We start from the raw sequence: 18,628 nt of genomic DNA, 5'->3' as shown, positions 1-18,628 counted from the left end.
GAGTTTCTGGTGTTGGGCCCCTAATCATAATGACAGTAATAATAAAAATAATATTTTGTATATACAGCACCTCACAACAAAATAGAACTTTTCTACACAGATGAAATAGCACTTTTACAGAAGATAATGAACTATTAAGTTCATCAAGGCCTTAATTGGGTAAGAGGTGGTTTAGGCTAAAAGTTAAAATGATTCCAAGAGTGTTTCAGAATATCAATGAACATTGGAGCCATATTGTGTTATTAAGGTCATTAAAATGTTCAGGTCCACGGGGAACAGAGTTGCAGGTAATAACTACCACTGGCTCTGGGGTGAGTCGAGCTGATACCACCCACTGGGTGTCTGTCTCCTGTCCTTAACGTAGGGCCTTCCTTGATGGACAAGAATCAGAACAGGTAGACTCTTCCCTCTCTCTTGCTCCCATCTCCAGATCTGTATTCACCCCTGCCTTTCCCTACCTTGGAGGCCACCATGCTCTTGGCTCCCCCGTAAGCTCAGTAGTTTCCATGCTATCCTCTGTTTTGAGTCCTCTTCCCCCGGGACTGACCTGTTGGAGGCCTCACCCCTTGCAGGCCTGCACGTTGTGGACTGGGGATGGAGTCATGTGTCATGCTTGCCAGGCGATACGGCTTTTTCATCACGTGCTCTCCGAGACAGTATCCTCACTCCCTGCGCAGCTCTAATGTGAAATTCAGGATATCCAGTGATGTGAAGGGGGCGACTTCAGGAAGACAGGACTGTGGGTGGTGCCCCTCTGATCTCACGTTTGGGGTAACCGATAGCCCCCCCTCCAGAAGTATGGCCAGCCTTTTATCTGCCTCCAGAAAACCCAGTTATTGAACCCCACCTTGAGCTTGGAGATCTATGAACCTCACAAAGGCATTTTTTTTTCCCTTTAGAGTACATGTACCTTTGCCCACTTGGGGGAGGACAGGGCAAAGTTTGTTTCCTGCCAAAACTAAGTTCTTGCCATCGTAACTTTTGCCTTACACTCCTGTTCGATTACTAAGGAACATTTTTCATAAATAGATTTTGAAGGTCAACCAGCCAGAGAGCCAAATACGCTTAAGCACATTAAATGAAAAAGCATGCTGCTTTATGGGTTAAAAAAAGGAATGAGCTCTCTATGGGCCAACATGAAAAAAGATCTCCAGGCTATATTGTGAAAAAGAAAAAATCAAGTTGCGAAACATAGACCTATGCGGCATAGACAGTGTGCCGCCTCTTGTGAGGAGAAACATATTTCGTGTTCGTTGGTATATGCGTAAAGAGATTCTGGAATGAGACCCAAGAAATGAAGAAGAGGGGCTAGCGTGTGGCAGGCGTGGGGGGTGAGAACTGGATGGACAGAGACCAGGCACGGGAAGGAAGGTTTTTTGGACTACATTTTTTTTTTTATTGCATTGCATACACCTATTAGCTATTATAAAATTAAGTTTTCACCAAAGCTTGTGGCTTGGCCCACCCGGCGCTGCTGTGCTGATCTGGACTTGGCTTTCCCGGCAGGTGAAGTCTAAGACGGTGGCTCAGTGTGTGGAGTACTACTACACGTGGAAAAAGATAATGCGCTTGGGGCGGAAACACCGGACACGCCTCGCAGAAATCGATGATTCTGTGGTGAGTGAAGCTGCGCAGTCGCTGCCTATGCGGGCCCCGCCCCCGCCCCACACCCAGGTTAGTAAGTGGCTGGTGTTTGGCTCGGCTTTACTGAGGTGACCACAGGGAGAAGGTTGACGGGCCGCTCCCTGGGGGGATTCAGGCCTCGACTCCCTGGCAGAGAGATGCCAGAAGGAAGGTGGTCCTGGGTTTGCCCAGCGCTCAGTTCAGGAGGTGAGGGCTGCCCTGGCTTCCAAGGCAGGCAAGGCCAAGGGAGTGAAGCCTGGGTGGTCCCAGCCTTGACTCGATGGCTTGTAAGTGGGTGCCCTTGACCCCCAGGATATCCTTTCTGAGTCACCCGTGTCACAGATGCTGCTGGCCGGAGAACCAGAACCCTCGGGCTTTACCGCAGCGTCGTGAAGCACGACCAAGGCGGAGCTCTGGCCTCTGGGTAGTGCCAGGACCTCTCGGTTATCAAGGAATAGTTAGCGGTGTGTGTGTTATTCTAATCCTTAATCACCATTTATCCTCGAGACTGCTTTCCTTCAGTGGCAGACGATCCAAAGTTGTCTGCATATTAAGTATACACGAAAGACATAACACACTGAAGACTGAAGACATCGAAATCTTCTCCGAACCCCTAATGTGTGGCTTCGGGAATTACTATCACTTTTGTCTTTGTGGTTCAGTCTTTTTCTCCGTATCCACAGCTAGGGGAAATCTTTCCACGCGCTGGGGGAAACATTGCCTGCCATGCATGGGTGTGTAAAAATGGCGTGTCTTAAAACAGATTAGTAAACTCCAGGCTGTCACCATCGGGGAAAGTGTTTGGAATTCATGATTGTTGTGAATATCTGTAACTACACTTTCATTCCCCATCGTGCCCCAGTTGTGATTGTTAGCACGAACGTGGCTCATTTTCTTTAACGGACACTTACGTAGCACTTTCTGTGTGCCGGGCCTTGTGCTAGGCCCTTTACCAGTATTGACTCATTTAATCCTCATAGCCAGTCTGTGAGGTGGGGAACTGAGGCACAGAGCCTAGGTAACTTAGCCGTGGTCAAATGGCTGGTGAAGACGTTGTCTGAGCCTGATTCCCTGTGTGATACTTTAAGAGCAGTCAAATGCAAATTCTTTCAGAGAAGTGTAAGAACTCTTGCACTCATTAGTGCCTCAAGGTCCAAGTTCCTACCTAAGAATGATCCTAGCTGTGAAATATACACACATATTTGAATTTATATTTGGACCCAGATATCAGGAAAAACTTGACATCTGCATCAGAGATGATGGTGTTCCATGTTTGCGGTTTCCCGTGACCAGGGCTTTTGTCTGAGTGCTTGAAGTAGGCGCTGTCTTCTATCTGAAGAGCGTTGTTCTCACCTGCGGCCTAACGTTTAAAAAAGGCAACGTGGCCTCTTCTGGCCCAATCAGCTAAACGCAGTTGAGTTCCCGCAGTGTAAACAATACGTATGTGGTGCCGTGGGTGACCCAGAGATGTTAACTGGCCCCCGCCCTCCACCAGGAGCATATACTGAAGTTGGAAGGATGTGGCATACGCAAATGGAAGCTTTAGCATGAACCCCAAGGGTGTTTACAAGCAGCGTAAGACAAGAACCAGAAAGGCTCGGATAGAGCCTTACGGCCTCTCTCTCATCCAGCTCCACCATGCCCCAGGCAAAGGTTTGAGGCCCAGAGAGAGGATGGGCTGCCCAAGGTCACACAGAGCATCACTTTCCAGATGAGCAGACCAGAGACCAAACAAGGAAGTATGAAGAATCCTGGCCTTGCAGACCTAGGACCTGGCTCCTAAGCTTACTGACCTCCAGAATGGGGCAGATGGCTTAGCTGATTTGGAAAGTCCCTTCCAGCCCTGAAATGTTCTGGCCTCTGTCAGAGTCATGTTTTGGAAGAAGGCAAAATCATGGCAAATTGATGTCTTTCCAGCTGTGTATTACCAAGTGCCTAGGGGGGTTCCTGGCATAATAGAGATACTCTAAATATTTGTTGAACGCTTTGAGTGAACATCATTCCCAGATAGGAGTCACTGTGGATCATAGCAACAGTCCCTCTGTGAACTCACTGCAGGGCGATAGGGTGAACAAGGGGATTCAGAGCAGGGGATTGCTGCTAAGGAAGATGTTACCACATGAGGAAGAGGGGCTGTCATGAGCCAGCAGGGCTCTGCATCTCAGAAAGGCCCCGGGCCAGCATGTAGCTGCGGACTGAGGAGGAGAGGTTAAGATGATGCCCAAGGAACCACACCTTCTTGGGCTTATTCACCAGGAGCCGGTGTTAAGCTGGAGCAGAAGCATCCCCCCGCCCCTGTGTTACCTTAAGGAGAACAAAAAGCTATGGTGCAGAGATGACTCAGTCCCACAAAAAAAATGAAGGAAAGGAGGGAGGGAGGGAGAAAGAAAGGGAGCAAGGGAGGAAGGAAGAAGGGAAGAATGAAGGAGAAACGGGTGGGAGGGAGGAAAGGAAGGAAGAAAGGAAGGAAAATCTTGATTCAAAGCCAACACGGTAGCTCACAGCTCCCTTTTGGGCACTGTGAAGGCACAGCCAAACTTCTAAGGAAAGTTTTCAAAGTAGAGACGAAAAATTGGGACCATGCAAGAGATGGAGAGGGTGCAGAAAGCACAGTCCTAGGGGTCCCTTTGTCCTCTGGGCCTGCCTGGACACCTGGGATTGCTTACTGAGTATGGGTCCTCAGTGTTTTATCCGGGATGAAACATGATGGAACACACTCAGGTCGTTCAGGGACTTTAGTGTGGAGAAGGGAAAAGGAGAGTTCGTGAGGAATGGCCGCTCTTGAGGTAACCAGAAGGCCAACAGAACACAGTGTCTTACTCAGCTGAGTAGACTTCTGGCCGGAAGCCATGATAGTCCTTCCACCTCGGAGGCAAAAGAAAGAGACCACAGTGGGCTGTGTTAAGGACGTAGGAGGAAAGTACTGATCACACCTCCCTGCCTCCCACCCCTGCTCATGCTTCCACTCACGGCCAATCTGTGGATCTGGTTGTAAATTCTGCATAATTCACGAAACTAAGTGAGAAAAGTAGCTGACTTTGGAGGACAGCAGTCAGGACTCCAAGGGCAGAGCTCACCCATGGTCTAAGTTACTGCAACATGGTCCACTGATGGGGGCTTGGGAAACCTCCCGCTGCCCTTCGATATTTACAGGCAGCTGTCTCCAGTGGTTTGGAGGGACTTAGGATATCTGCGTTTGGGCTGAAAATCTAAACTGTGAGCAGATGAACACATGTGTCCCTGTGGACGTTTGCTGCAGGGCCAGTAAATGAAGAAGGCTGAGGTTTTGAAATCAGATAGTTTAGGTTTCAATCTCAGTTCAGCTTCTTTATCAGCTACGTGACCTTGGGGAAAGTTGTTCTCAGGCCAATTTCCTCATTTGTTTAAAAAAGAAAAATGTGTACGGGGTTACCGTGCACACCAGAAATTTTGTGTATGTGTACGTGTGCACACGTGTGTGTGTGTGTGTGTGTGGTGCCTAATTCATAGCAGGCATTCAACATGTTTTCGTCCCCATCATCATCATCATTAGTACTGCGACGCTCAGATTTATGTCTCAGGAAATTTGGGCTGTCGAGCATTTGTATTTTAACTTACAAATGTCTCAAATGTGAATTCCATTTGCATGCCTGAGAAATAAGAATATCACCCTCCTTAAGAAACTCTTACTACAGACACGCAAGGTTTTAAGCACCATGTTAAATATATCACCACCTCCCCATCCTGTATTTGCCCACCTTCTACCAGTTTTGGAATATTATTCAGTGTTTCATTTCACAATACATCATGAAATGGCCAACTTGTTGATACAAAGTGGTACATGTTAGGATTTTTGTCCTCCTATCTTTGTATCTCTTAGTCACTTCGGTAAGCCATATGGCTTGACGATAAATCATTTTGTGAACGTGTATAGATTGCCAGTTGAAATAAAACCCTTCTAAATTCCAGAGACGTATATAATCACAGTACAGTATAATTTAATCTATAAATTTGTGGCTCTTATGGAATGTCTCTTTCTAAGAGTTTTTAAACCAAAAAAAAAAAAAATGGTATTGTGAGAAAATTGTAATTGTAACAAGCCCTGTAAAACAGACACTGTGGTCATTAATAGTTATTGTGTAATCTATTTTAAGTGCCAAGCTATAGACCATGGCCTGCTTAATAAACCAAGATTGAGTCCACAGAGTTACAGTTCCAGAAAGGAATGGAGTGAATCGTTAGGAGTTTGACATAACATAGTTTTACCTGAAAACCCTTGAGGTTCAAAGATGAGGATTCACACAGGCGTCAGACCATTTAAGTAAAGTCAGCCCGTGTGTTCTGTACTCATAAGAGGCCTACAAGGTCTGTATCATGAATCACTCTGTAAAATGAAGCAAGCCTACATCTGTACTCATTGAAGTCTTTCAGCAAATGTAATCATTACTAGTTAATCGTAATGAACCCACTGGAAACTGAAGCCATTTCTTAAGTACGCCCTGTCGCTACATCATCTCAAATATGCATGTATACGGTATTAAATGCAGACAGCAGTGGAACAGTGTGGGAATGTTAGAGGCCCCGTACTGACTGGCATTGTCTTTCTCCCCTGCCCCCAACCCAAACTGGAGAGAGAAAGCTTGTGGTTTCTGGATCCCAGTGTACTGCTTTACTCTTAGAAATCTTCGTCTTTTTCGGGAATTTTCGCTTCTGGGTTCTATGAATGGTAGGCGCCCCCAGAGTTACATCACTGTCTAGGATAAACCAAACCGGAACGCCTGTGCTTTAAGCAGAGCCTGGCAGACGCAACCGGCCTGTCAGGGCTGGAAGCACCAGGACATGCCTTTTGTTTCCTCATCTGTGAAATGGGAGGATGTTTCTGCCTTGTTGGGTGAGACCGCAAACGTGAAAATGCTTTATAAACTGTGAAGGGCTGTGTAACAGAAGCTGGAATGAGATTGATGTAACATAGAACCTTTCTCAGCCTGAGCCTCAGTCGTTCCTCAGCCTGGAGGAGCCAGCATCCCTCCGTGAGGACGGAGGAAGCAGAGTAAGGTGGTTAAACAAGAAGTAGAATGAGGGCCTCCTGCGTCCCTGCCTTCCGTCCCAACCCTCCCACAGTAGGATGCCAGGCTGCTCCAGCGACTCTGGGGAAGGCAGGACTTTCTGCTTTGTTCTCCACCTGGTTGCTGTTCTGAGGTAGGGGGAGGGGACACAGTAGCAGCGAGGCTACTAATATTTTTCATGTTCTTTTTCATAGAATGCCTCTAGAAGGCATTTCTCCAAGCCCATGATAGCAGTCTAAAAAAAAAAAAAAGCAGTGTAAGGGGGGTTATCCCTTCCCCTCTTCTCTCCACAAAGTCGTTGCTGTTCACTCTTGGATTCTGTTTTGACAAGAGCAAGCAGGAGCCCATCAGAGCACCATGGGTCCCATGCTTTCTACGGGCCATGGGTCAGACCAGATATGTGGGGCATCTCGCATGGAAATGTAACCTAAGGCCTGGAAACAAATCATTATATGGGCTTTTAGTGTCTCTCCAGAGGGGTTCCTACTGTATCGTTGCTGCTTGAAAACCCTCCTCACTGCTCTTGGGGAGACAGAGCTGCTCACAAGTGAGTTTTAATTCGTTTCAAGGTCTGCTGGTCTTGAACAAGGGGGAGAAACTCTACACACAGAAATCTCTCCTCCCTGCCTTAGCGTATTTTTATATAAGTGATGAGGGGACCCAGAGTGGGGCAGGGGGACTTCCTTGACCTCAAAGCCTTAAGCGCCTAGTGACTGACCTGGTAGAGTCCATAGCCCTCCCCATAGGGCTCTGTCACCATCCCTTAGGCAGAAAGAATGCCCCCGGGTTCAGCCCCTCTCTCCTCCTCTGGCTGGTGGCTCTGTTTATCACTAAAAGTGCCATTTGGGGATGTCCCCTCTCTTGCTTTTACTGCCTCACCACCAGACGAGTGCAGAAGAGGAGGAGTTAGAGGACGAGGACGAGGACCCGGAAGAAGATAGGAAATCCGCCAGAGAAGAGGAGAGCGAAGTGCCCAAGTCTCCCGAACCACCGCCAGGCCCCGTGTTGGCTCCCGCGGAGGGGCCACCGCTGCAGGCCCTCGGCCAGCCCTCCGGCTCCTTCATCTGTGAGATGCCCAACTGTGGGGCTGTAAGTGTCTCTGCGTCCTCCGGGGACCTGGGACTAGGAGGGCGGTGGGCTGTGCCTGGCTTTAAGGCAATGCATTTTAGAAGGGGTGCAGTTGCAGCAAGGAAAGTTTCACAGAGGGAATACCACATTGCTGTGTGTTTTTTCCCCTGTCTTTTTGTTTCCTTACTCGTTCAGCCAGCAGATGTTGCTGTGCTGGGCGCTCAGGGGCCGCAGAAAAGGTCCCTACCTTCAGGAAGCATGGGATCCAGAGCTCTTCAGAGCCACCGTGCATGGTTCTGCAATGAGCCTTGGCCTCCAGAACTTACACCCCGTGTTTCTTGGTGCCCCTCCACCCCTCAGGGCCTTGTGACACTGGGTCCTGCCCTGTAAGCAGGCATTGAAATGTCCTGCGGGGAGCCCACAGAGAAGGGTTGCCCTTTCATAACAACTTGCCCCCCCGTTCCTGGCCATCTCACCTGTCTGGAAGGTTTTGCGTTTCGTATACCATCAAGTGTTACTCATTCAAATGTCATTAATTTGAAATTTGAGAAAGTCATTACAGAGATTTAGCTAAAGTTCATCCTTGTATTCTTTGGGGAGAACCAAAAAAATTTTTTTAGTAAGCAAATTAATCGTGAACAAGCTGAAAGGGAGTCTGTATAATTATTTGACCCAGGACTTTTCAAGTACACTGGAAATATCATTTAGCTAAAATAAAACAAAAGCACCGTTCGATCATTCTTTGCACTAAGGAGGGCCTTACGAACCTATACTGGTTGGTCTAAGGCTCCCAGTGGATTTTAAAGGGTGTATTTTTTTTTAAGCTGTTAACTTAAGACTTTCAGACCCCCACCCGTCCCCCTCTAGTCTGAATTGTTGAACTTTTCCCATTAGATGTCTTAAAGCCAGGCACACCTGTACAGGTGAGTTCTTCAGGTATTACTCAAAAAATGAGAATGGTACTCCCTTACAAGAAACCCTGTTTTCTCCAAGCTGGTGTTCATCTTTGCTTGTGTATTATACAAGACAATACTGTCTTCCAGAATGCTGCTGGATGAATCTGTCACGTAGATGGAAAAGACAATAGTCTTTAAAATATTTAGATACCAAAGCAAAAATTCACTTGATTTTATATTTGAGAAAGAATATGAAAAAGTAAGGAAAAAAGATATATACATTTTGCATTAGCTTCGAAGAGAACATAAGAAATTGCTAGCTTGTTTCTCTCTTTGATGTTTAATGACCTGGAAGCATCACCGAGTCATTTCCATTTTGTGTAGAGCTCTTCCTCTCAGGGATGGTTAAGACATAAGAAATTGCTAGCTTGTTTCTCTTTGATGTTTAATGACCTGGAAGCATCACCGAGTCATTTCCATTTTGTGTAGAGCTCTTCCTCTCAGGGATGGTTAAGATGTAACTTTAAATGACAGTATTTCTGGGTGAATTTGTTTAGAAATTCACTGTTTAATCAACTCATAGTTGTGGTGTACGGTAGCTTCTTGACTGCGTGGGAAGTCATCTTTCACTTTTCCCCATCAGAAATGCTCGGCAAGCTGGATATTTTTTTAATGATTTTTAAAATTCACAGGGAAAAAGCGTGTTGATCTTATTCCTTGCCTAAGCCCGTGGAGGTTTTGGTTGCTCAATCAGCCATAGCTTTATTTTTTCCCCAGTAAGGCCGTAAACAGAACTCAGGAGTTTCACACAGAGCAAACCACCTACGGCTCCGTGGGTATGCCTGTTGGCTGATGTGTTTAACAAGCTGGTAGTCCGGGCTCTTCGAATTCAAGGGAGTGGATTTTATCTCTTTACAGTAGCGGTGCTCAACTGGGAATGATTTTGTTCCCCAAGAACATGTGGCAATGTCTGGAGATATTTCTGTCACATCTGGAGAGGTGCTGTTGGTCTCTCCTGGGAAGAGGCCGGGGCGCTGCTAAACGTCCTACTTCACACGGCCCCCCTCCACCAAAAACTATCCAGCCCCAAATGTCAGTCGTACTGAGGTCGGGAGGGCCTGCTTTATGGCAAGTTTCTAAAGACTGTCCAGGTCCTGCCCCTTTTTATCGTCCCACAGGAAAGTTCGGGAGTCTGAAACATTGCTTCGACAGTTGGCCACTGATTGAGGCTTGGATGTAATTAACAGAATTTATCAGTGTCTTTGCAACTGTGTTTCTTGGGGTGCTAGGGCTTTCCATGGCGCAGAGATAGAGCTGAGCAAGTAGGCTCCCTTCGGGGGTGCTGACTCTATTGCGGCCAAAGCACGTTTGCTTTTAACTTTGAGCTTTTGAGCAAGACCTGGTTTGTTTTGTTTTGTTTTGTTTTTCTTAAAGTAAGAGAAAGAAAGGAAAGGGAAGGAGAAAAGAAAAGGGGGGAGGGAAGGGGAGGGGAGGCCATTTCCAACTTAAAAAAAAAGAGTTTGAAAGCTGGTCAACTCCGTCACCTTACAGATGGGGGAAAAAATCAAGTGTACAGAGGGGAAATGGCCCAGCAGCCTTCCCTGTGAGACAGGGATGCTAGATCTCGCCCCCCAACCCCCCAGCCCCCCGACTGCTAGACAGGAGCTTTGTCCTTCAGACTGTGCCACAGTGTTTCTTGTCCTCCGGGTGTAACAACAATGTGGTTTTTTACGGGCACGGTGTTTGTGGTGGTAGTATTTGACCTTGACCTTTTCATGCCTGTGTCCAAAGTTTGCTTACGTAAAACCCCCGCGCCCCGTCATTAGACACTGTTTCAAGTATCATGTGTTTCACCATTGAGTAACTAACAACCCTAATTTCCTTTTCAGGACTGTAGATGTCATGTCACTCCCTTTCTTCCCCAGGTGTTCAGCTCCCGACAGGCACTGAACGGCCACGCCCGCATCCACGGTGGCACCAACCAGGTGACCAAAGCCCGGGGGGCCGTCGCCTCCGGGAAGCAGAAGCCGGGCAGCGCCCAGAGCGGGTACTGCTCAGTGAAGAGCTCCCCCTCTCACAGCACCACCAGCGGCGAGACAGACCCCACTACCATCTTCCCCTGCAAGGAGTGTGGCAAGTACGTGCAATTGGACCGGGGACCGAATCTGAGTTTGTGATGAATAATTGCTCTGTGGAGACCGGGCCAAGATGGTCTGAGGTTTCTTCAGCTAGAAAAAAGAACCCAGTGTCTCCAAACACTCCCTCATATCATCCTTGCGGTCTGCACGGAGCCTCAGGGTGGGTGGACCTCGTCTCTGACTCAGAATACGGTCATTCTGATATCCTCATGCCTAATAAGGACAGATGACTTCAGGGCAAACCTCTAGTAACAAAAACTTCACTCTTTTTCAGAAATGATGGGTAGGACTCTGTTCCCACTCCATCCTTTCACACCCAAACCATGTTCACAAGTGTTGCTCTCCTTGCGTTCCCGCTGAGTGATTTGAGACTGGCTCTGAAACACCTAGCGGGAACTATCCTCCCACGACTGGCTCCCTCCTGCGTCTGGGGCAGACATCACTAACCGATCGCTACACTCTTCGCTGTTATCTTAAGACAGGACCTCAGATCTTTTCCACGTGAATGCATCAAGCAGGCACAACCAATGGATGGGCTTGACTCAGGAGATAAAGCCTATTTGTCATGCCTGTCCTTTTAAGTGTCATTTAAGACAACTAAGGAAAACTGACAGTAGGCAGTGATAGTAACATCCAGCACTTGCTGAGCACTTGTATTGTGACATGCTTTATGCGCGAGAGCTCAGACACCTCACACACAAGCCCCATGTGATGCAGAGATGGTTTTTATCCTGGTTACACAAATAAAGACTGAAAGTTAGGTAAAATGACTGGCCTCAGGTCACACCCTCCATGGGAGCGGAGCTGAGATTTGGACCCATCTGTGTTGAAGGCCAGAGCCCGGGCTCCTGACCGCTGCTCCGTCCTGTTGGTCTGCTTATCTGAGGTGCAAAATATCAGTGGCGGTTCCCTCCCACAGCGTCCAGCGCAGAACTCCACTTCTCAGCGTGTCCGCCTGACTTGGAGGGGTTGCCGGGAGTGACTTCCTTTGGCATCCTTAGTTGTGTGACTGAGGCCAGCCGGGGCCTCCGCTGATAATACTCACGAGGCTGTTTCCGACAGCTTACTAGCCCCTGCCGTTTATCAGGCACTACTTGCCTGGCACGGTTTAAAGGATCTGTACAGGCATTGATTAACGGAATCTTAGCGCAATAGGGTAGGCATTTTCAGTAGCTGTTTTTTGACAAGCCGAGAAATTGAGGCACAGAAAGGGTAAGGTCTTTGTCACAGCGCGCCTGAGTCGGGATTCAGGCCATGCAGTCTGACCCAGGCCGGCTCTCTCAGCCTCTGAGTAAACCTGACTCCGTCTGGCGGCGCTGGACTCGCCACGGTGAGGGGGAATCAGCTGCATCTTCTCTCCATGAGGCACAGAGATGGGGGAGATGGCTTTAGTGTGGCTGCCCTGCGTTCTCATACCCTGCAGAGCCGGGACAAGGTATCCCCTTCATCTTACCATGGGGAAGTGAGCCCCCCAGATGGATCATTAGGCTTCCTGACTTGACGTAAGGAACCGTCTTCAGGCTGATGCCCTTTATCTCCCACCTGTCCCCTGAGGGGAGCCAACACGTCGGCTCCCTGGGCTACACACAGGCTACAACTCCTTATTCCACCAGGTGGAGACAAAGGACATTTTCACAGATCAGAATTAGCATCTTGCGCTTTCTGGCTCTCTCTCAGTGACATCCATTAAGTGTTTTTCTTGTCTTGTTTTTATGTTACTTGGGACCTTTTAATACCATAACTCCAGTTACGATTTCGTGGAAAATAGAAATATTTTCTGTGGTTTTCCGGAGTAGGAATAACAGGCAAATGTTTGCCGAGCGCCTGTTTTAGCTGCTGAAATTATGTTCATTACATGAAACGGTTTCAATATGTGCAATTGTGATTCATCAAGTCCGCTTGTCTTCGAAATCAGAGGGGTTTTTTTCCATTTCCCTTCATGAGCTCACGAATGAATGCAGGGTGTTTGTGCCACCCCCTCTCCCAAAAGAGGCAGCCTCACATCTGGGCAAACGGTTTCTGGAAAAGGTTCAGGGAGAAATATTTCAGGCTTTGCAGGCCGTACGGTCTGTGTCGCGGCTCTTCAGCTGTACGTTTGCGGGCAGAGCAGCTGTAGACGGGCCACACACAAATAGACTTGGCCGTGTTCCTGTAAAACTTCATTTACGAAAAGTCAGTGGGCTGGATTTGGTCCGCTGACCATCGTTTGTGGGCCCCTTGTCTCGGAGTTTCTCAACCTCAGCAGTGACATTTGGGTCTGATAAGTCCTCGTTTGGGGAAGAAGGGGCCGCCCTCCGCACTATACAATATGTAGCCATGCCCCTGGCCTCTGCTCACTGGACTCGAGAAATACCATCCTCCCCTTGAGTTGTGACAGTCAGAAATGTCTCCAGACGTCACCAGGTGCCCCTGGGGAGGCAAAATTACCCACAACTGAGAGCTACTATTTCCTTCTAAACCTAAAAGGAGGAAATTATGGTAATATAATGGCCAACGAGAAGGGGTCTTAGGCAAAAAGGAGTGGTGGGTGCAGCTGAGAAGGCAAGTACAATAAAGATGGAATGGGGGGGATTGGATTTGGCCACACAGAGTGACTGGTGACCTTGAGAAGAAGGTTGGGGCTGCAGTGGAGGGGACAAGAGTCCAGTTGGAGAGGGTGGAGGAAAGAGGAGTATACCAAGTGCGAAGGACCAGGCAGAGTCTTCAAGAAATTTGCCTGTGGAAGAACAGGGACAGAAGCCAAGAGCCAGTGATGGGTTTTATTATGGGAACTGTCAGAGCCCAGCAGCATGATTGAGGGATTCTCAGGTTGTGATGAGGAGAGACGGGGAAGCTAACAGAGGAGAAGGGCACGTGCTGTGGACCACAGGTGGACGGGAAGACCTTTGAGAATTCATCCTCCATTGTCACGGGGAGGAAGCCTGACACTGTACATGTGCTCCCCTTCCCATCCACTTTCCCTGGTAATGCTTGGAGAGGAGAGGCCACAAGTCACAGAGCAGGAGGTCCTAGGTGACCCAGGGACTCTTGTCAAAGCCACCCAAACCAGATGTTAGACCACGCAGCCCCTATTCCTTTCAGGATGCCCAGATTTCCGAGAACTCCCATCTCCCACATTTCACGGGCTGCTTTTCCTTCATTTTCAGAGTCTTCTTCAAGATCAAGAGCCGAAATGCACACATGAAAACACACAGGCAGCAGGAGGAACAGCAGAGGCAAAAGGCTCAGAAGGCGGCTTTTGCCGCTGAGATGGCCGCCACCATCGAGAGGACTACGGGGCCTGCGGGGACGCCAGGGCTGCTGCCCCTGGACCAGCTGAGCCTCATCAAACCCATCAAGGACGTGGACATCCTCGATGGCGACGTTGTCCAGCAGTTGGGAGGCGTCATGGAAGAGGCCGAGGTCGTGGACACGGATCTCCTCTTGGATGACCAAGATTCGGTTTTGCTTCAGGGTGACGCGGAACTATAAGGCTCCCGCTTGTCACGCAGAGACAGCCAACACCCACGGCCAACGTCTTCGTTAATCAGGAAACCGGGACTCCCTGCTCGTTTTGTAACCATTTTAAACTACCTGTTTAAAAAAGTGGTCGTTTCATTCAGGTTTAGAGAAAAAAAAAATTTTTTTTTCAGTTTCTTTCCTTTTATTTAAAAAAATCAATGTTTCTGTGGGAGGTTGGAGGGAATAAATAATTGGCACAACTCTATTTAAGAGGTGTTTCATCTGGGCTACATTCCCACGAACTCATTCCTGGCAGGGAATACACCTGACCCTCAATGTTCTTTTGCTTTCAGATGTCCACCATCCTCGCTGCCTTTGATCCCAAAGCTTGCCGTGAGCGTGTGGATGTGTGTGCGTGTGTGAAGCAGGCCACCCTCTTGGTGTTGGGGCCTTGGGCCACCCTTTCCCACTAAGAGTTATTTTTGTTCTGTTCTGACCTCATTCTGTAGTTTGTAGTGAACTTGGAGTCTCTGCCAGGAGATTCTGTGCTAAGGGGTAGCTTTCCAGTGAGCAAAGCAAGCCCTTCTGTTACACGGCTTTCCCCTAGCACATACACCATTTGGAAAGTTGACCAAATGTGAAAATAAGTTTTCTCCCTGTCTCACCTATCACCGTTGGCCTGTTTCCAGGAGTACTGTACAGTTTCAGGCTTTCACTCCAGGGCCATGCTTTCCTGAGGACCTGGTTCCTAGAGCAAGTGCTTCCTCTTCCGTGCTCCCCTGGGGAACTAGGTGGCTCCAATTCATGGATTGGCAGAGCCATGTCTCGGCATGAGCCGTCTAGAGGAAAATAACCCCAACTCTGAGGTTGCCAGGGCTGTTTAGGGAGAGTGGTTAGGGGCACACATTCCAGAACACCGAGAAGTGTTCTTTTGCCCAAAAACTAGACTGGAAGAGCCCATTCTTTTTTGCAACACTGTTAATGGTCCATGGAGTTCTGGAATTACTTCGTGTCACTTGGAATTACTGTGAAACCTCATTCACTGGGATTTTGCTGTCATTCACCTTTGCTGGACTGTTTCCTAACCAATTTAATAGCAAATACAAGTGAAATAGCATTAAAGGCCAACAATAATGGTTTCAGACACCACTTCAACGACCAATGTTTGCATTCAAACAAGGAATGTATTCATTCAAGTCATTTACCAAAGCACTTCTAGAATTCTTCAAGCTACAGAACTCTGCTCTGCTTCCTCCTGTCCCTGTAGCAGGGTTGCTGTTTGTACTTGAAGGTAACAAGCCTGTAATCCTTCAAAAATGACATTTAGCTCAGGCTTTTGAGCTGAGTCAGACTGCCCCCTCCCCCGTTAGGGCGAATGAGTGTCTTCAGACTGGGACGCAGCCCAGCAGAGAGGACTGCCCCTAGCGGCTTCCCCTTGAGCATTAATGCTGCCTGACTTTCGGAAGGAGGGCTTTCAGGCCTTGCCCCACCCCAGGAAGGCTGGTTCCCCCAGCTTGTGTAGGTGGGGGCCATTGTGCCAGGCTACATTAATTAATAGCTTGACATTAGAGAGAATGTCAGCCGAAGCATGAGGACAGGATGTGAGCATCTTTTAAGTTTGACTCTGGCAGAAGCATTTTAGCACACACTCGTGGCCCACCGCGGCCCCGCATAGGCAGTGTTCTCTGAATCTCAGGAAAGCCATGGACAGAAGATAAATATAAAGGTTCTTTTCGTTTCCATCATTCTGTTTTCGGGGAAAAAAAATAAGTCTTGGAGGTTTCATTCATCCTTCCCTATAGGCAAAAAGAAAGGTTTTATTTGCTGTCATTTGAGACAGGTTATACTCTCGTGTTTTCGAGTTAGAACTGCTTAGACAGTGTGCAGCAACTTTGTGGCAGAATTGTTCCAGAACCATTCTGTAAGTTCAGCTGATTGCGTCTTGTCCCGGTGACTGCTTCCCTCTGCGTGTGCCGGCGTCTGAGCGTGATTCTGGAATGGTTCTGCTATCGGGTCTATGAAGGCTTATCTATCAGAGGAGCAAACACCCAGAAACATGTTTATAAAGCAAATGTACTTGCTGTATTTGGAGACTTGCCCAGCCGTTCCAGTTTTAAACATTAAAAATAAACAGAGTTGCCAAGGCAAAACTGTAATGCACAATTTAATTTTGATTTTTCATGCAGTATAACGTAAGCATCTTTGACTTGAAATAACCAAAGAACTCCTCCTTAATGAGACAGTTCGGATTCCTGAAGTAGAATCTCTTGACAATATCAACTTCAAACATTGACTTCATGGTAAAATATTGCACTTCCATTTCTCCGGAGATGATTCCGCCCGCATGTACGTGCTGTGTTTTGGCTTCCCTCACCCTCCCCACCCCAAAGAACTTCTCTTCCTAAAGATTAATGTCTTCAGCACCGTTACTGTTTACTATCAGATGGTTTTTCATTAGTGAATTTAGACCTCTTTGAGAAAGCTTGTATATAAAAAGTTAACAGATATATTTTATGGAAAAACCCATCTTATTTTCAAATATATTTAACTGCTGTTATATTTTATTAGAGGAAGGTTGTAAATATTTTCTAGGAGTTCTATTGTAAAGAAAAGTATTTTTGAAAAAAATTAATGTAATAAAAACGAAAACATTTTTAAATAGTGTTGTGATTGCTTCCTGTTCTGACTTCGTTATGTTCTATTCTCAGCAAATGACTTGCATGCCTTCCCATTTCAGGATGTAATTTATTCAGGTTTGCACTATTATAAGTTGACATCAGAATATTTAGTGTACTTAACCGTATGTTCCCCGGAATGCAGGTCCCTTGGCCCGTACCCAGAGCACTATGTATTAGCATCTTCACCGTTTTTTCTTTTGTAACGTGTGTATTTTTAATAAGGATTTTATGTAACATTTTGGCAAAAAGAGGACAGTATTTTCTAGTGAATTTTATAATACATTTTGCTAAAAATGTTTCTTCCTAGGTCAGTTTTTGTTAAGGTGAACCAAAAGTCTTATTTTACCAGGGGTTTAAAAAAAAAAAGTTTGAAGCTTGAAAGCAAAGTTATATTTAAACATCATATGTAACAAACAAATAAAGATGTTTTATAGACTTGTCCTAAAAAGGTGCATTCCTTCAAAACAACACTGAGGCATTCTAGCTTGATTTTCCCCCTGAGTGGAAAGCATTTTTTTAAGTTCTCACAATCCGTTTTTCAGAAAGAGAGCCAGAAGAATTTTTACTTAAAAGATTCCGGGCATTAGCCTTCTCGGACATTTATTACAGTTCCTATAGATAGGCGTTCATCAAACAGAGATGTAACCAAATAGACACTGTCCTATTTATTTGTGAAAACCTGATTCGATACTGCATCAGCTGCTCTGAAAATAAAATGTTATCTTTTTGAGTTTCATTTGGCTTAAACATTCCTTCTTTCTAGCCACTGAAGTGACTTCTCAATGCTGGATAAATGCTAACTTACCCGTTAGTTGGTTTCTTAGACCAGTTTAGAGGTCTGCTGATGAGATTGAATGGCTCACTAAAGCACCCCTACACACATCCTGGAGGCCAGGACCTAACCTTTCTGCTGCAAAGATAGGATGAGCCCCTTGGTGGGTTGGTGGTCTCTACACCATACTGCCCAGACTGCAGCTTGGAGGGGGCTTAGTATCACACACGGGTAGCTCATGGTGAACTCGCCACAAAGTCCCGTCCACCCTGGTGTATATGCATTACTAGTCCCGATTTCCAAATTCTAGAGCGTGTTTACTTTTTAACGATTAAAAACAAACTCGGGGTGCCACCCAGGAGCCCCAATAAATAAATCTTAAAAGAAAAACTTCAGGAGGAATTGGAAGTTATTTAAGTGGGGCATACCCGTTCAAGACCTTGATCTAGGTTCTTGGGGGGGGGGGCGGATTTTACTTTAATATTTTGCTATCAGTTTTAGACAGTTCTGTATAAATAGCTATCCCTCTAGAAGCAGTGTGCATGTAGCTAGTGTTGTAAATCTAAATTCCGCTTCCAGAGGTTCACACGTCCAATCCAAAGACGTTTTCCTATGTTTATATTTATTCATTCAGTACTCATGAGCCTCATGTGGAAGATACTATTCCACACTGTATTATACGTGGGGAAGAGGGTATATAAAGACCAACATTCCTTCCTGTCAATTAGTACTTAGAAAGAACCCACAGGGACCTGGGACTTGATCTAATTTCACCATTGGGAAGAGCAAAGGTCATGTTTTATTAATAATCTGAACCCCCTGACCACCACTGCCTCCCCCACCAATGTATATCAGGTACTCGGCAACGATTTGTTAAATTGATAAATTATAAATAATACTACTAGAAATAAATCGATTAATTCCCTCTACTCTTCCAGGTATGCTTATCCATGTGTGCGTGCGCGTG

General features: G+C 46.8%; 1 protein-coding gene across 14 annotated transcripts in view; it reads left to right on the top strand.

Moving 5' to 3' along the window:
* TRERF1 (transcriptional regulating factor 1) overlaps nt 1-17,255 on the top strand; it is a 221,450-nt gene extending 204,195 nt beyond the window's left edge. For 9 of the 14 annotated variants that reach the window (XM_034648032.1, XM_034648033.1, XM_034648030.1 and 6 more), the window contains 4 exons: nt 1,507-1,674; nt 7,554-7,757; nt 10,522-10,769; nt 13,917-17,255. In XM_034648032.1, coding sequence (XP_034503923.1) covers nt 1,507-1,674; nt 7,554-7,757; nt 10,522-10,769; nt 13,917-14,241 — 945 coding nt within the window. In that variant the 3' untranslated portion in view covers nt 14,242-17,255. The remainder of the gene's footprint in view (nt 1-1,506; nt 1,675-7,553; nt 7,758-10,521; nt 10,770-13,916) is intronic. The other 5 variants (XM_034648042.1, XM_034648040.1, XM_034648039.1 and 2 more) reach the window with 3 other exon arrangements.
* Nucleotides 17,256-18,628: the final 1,373 nt, after the last annotated feature.

This window comes from Ailuropoda melanoleuca, chromosome 19, assembly GCF_002007445.2.
Source record: "Ailuropoda melanoleuca isolate Jingjing chromosome 19, ASM200744v2, whole genome shotgun sequence".
NCBI lineage: Eukaryota > Metazoa > Chordata > Mammalia > Carnivora > Ursidae > Ailuropoda > Ailuropoda melanoleuca.
Note: the sequence above shows the minus strand (reverse complement) of the source record. Positions and strands in the feature narration are given on the sequence as shown.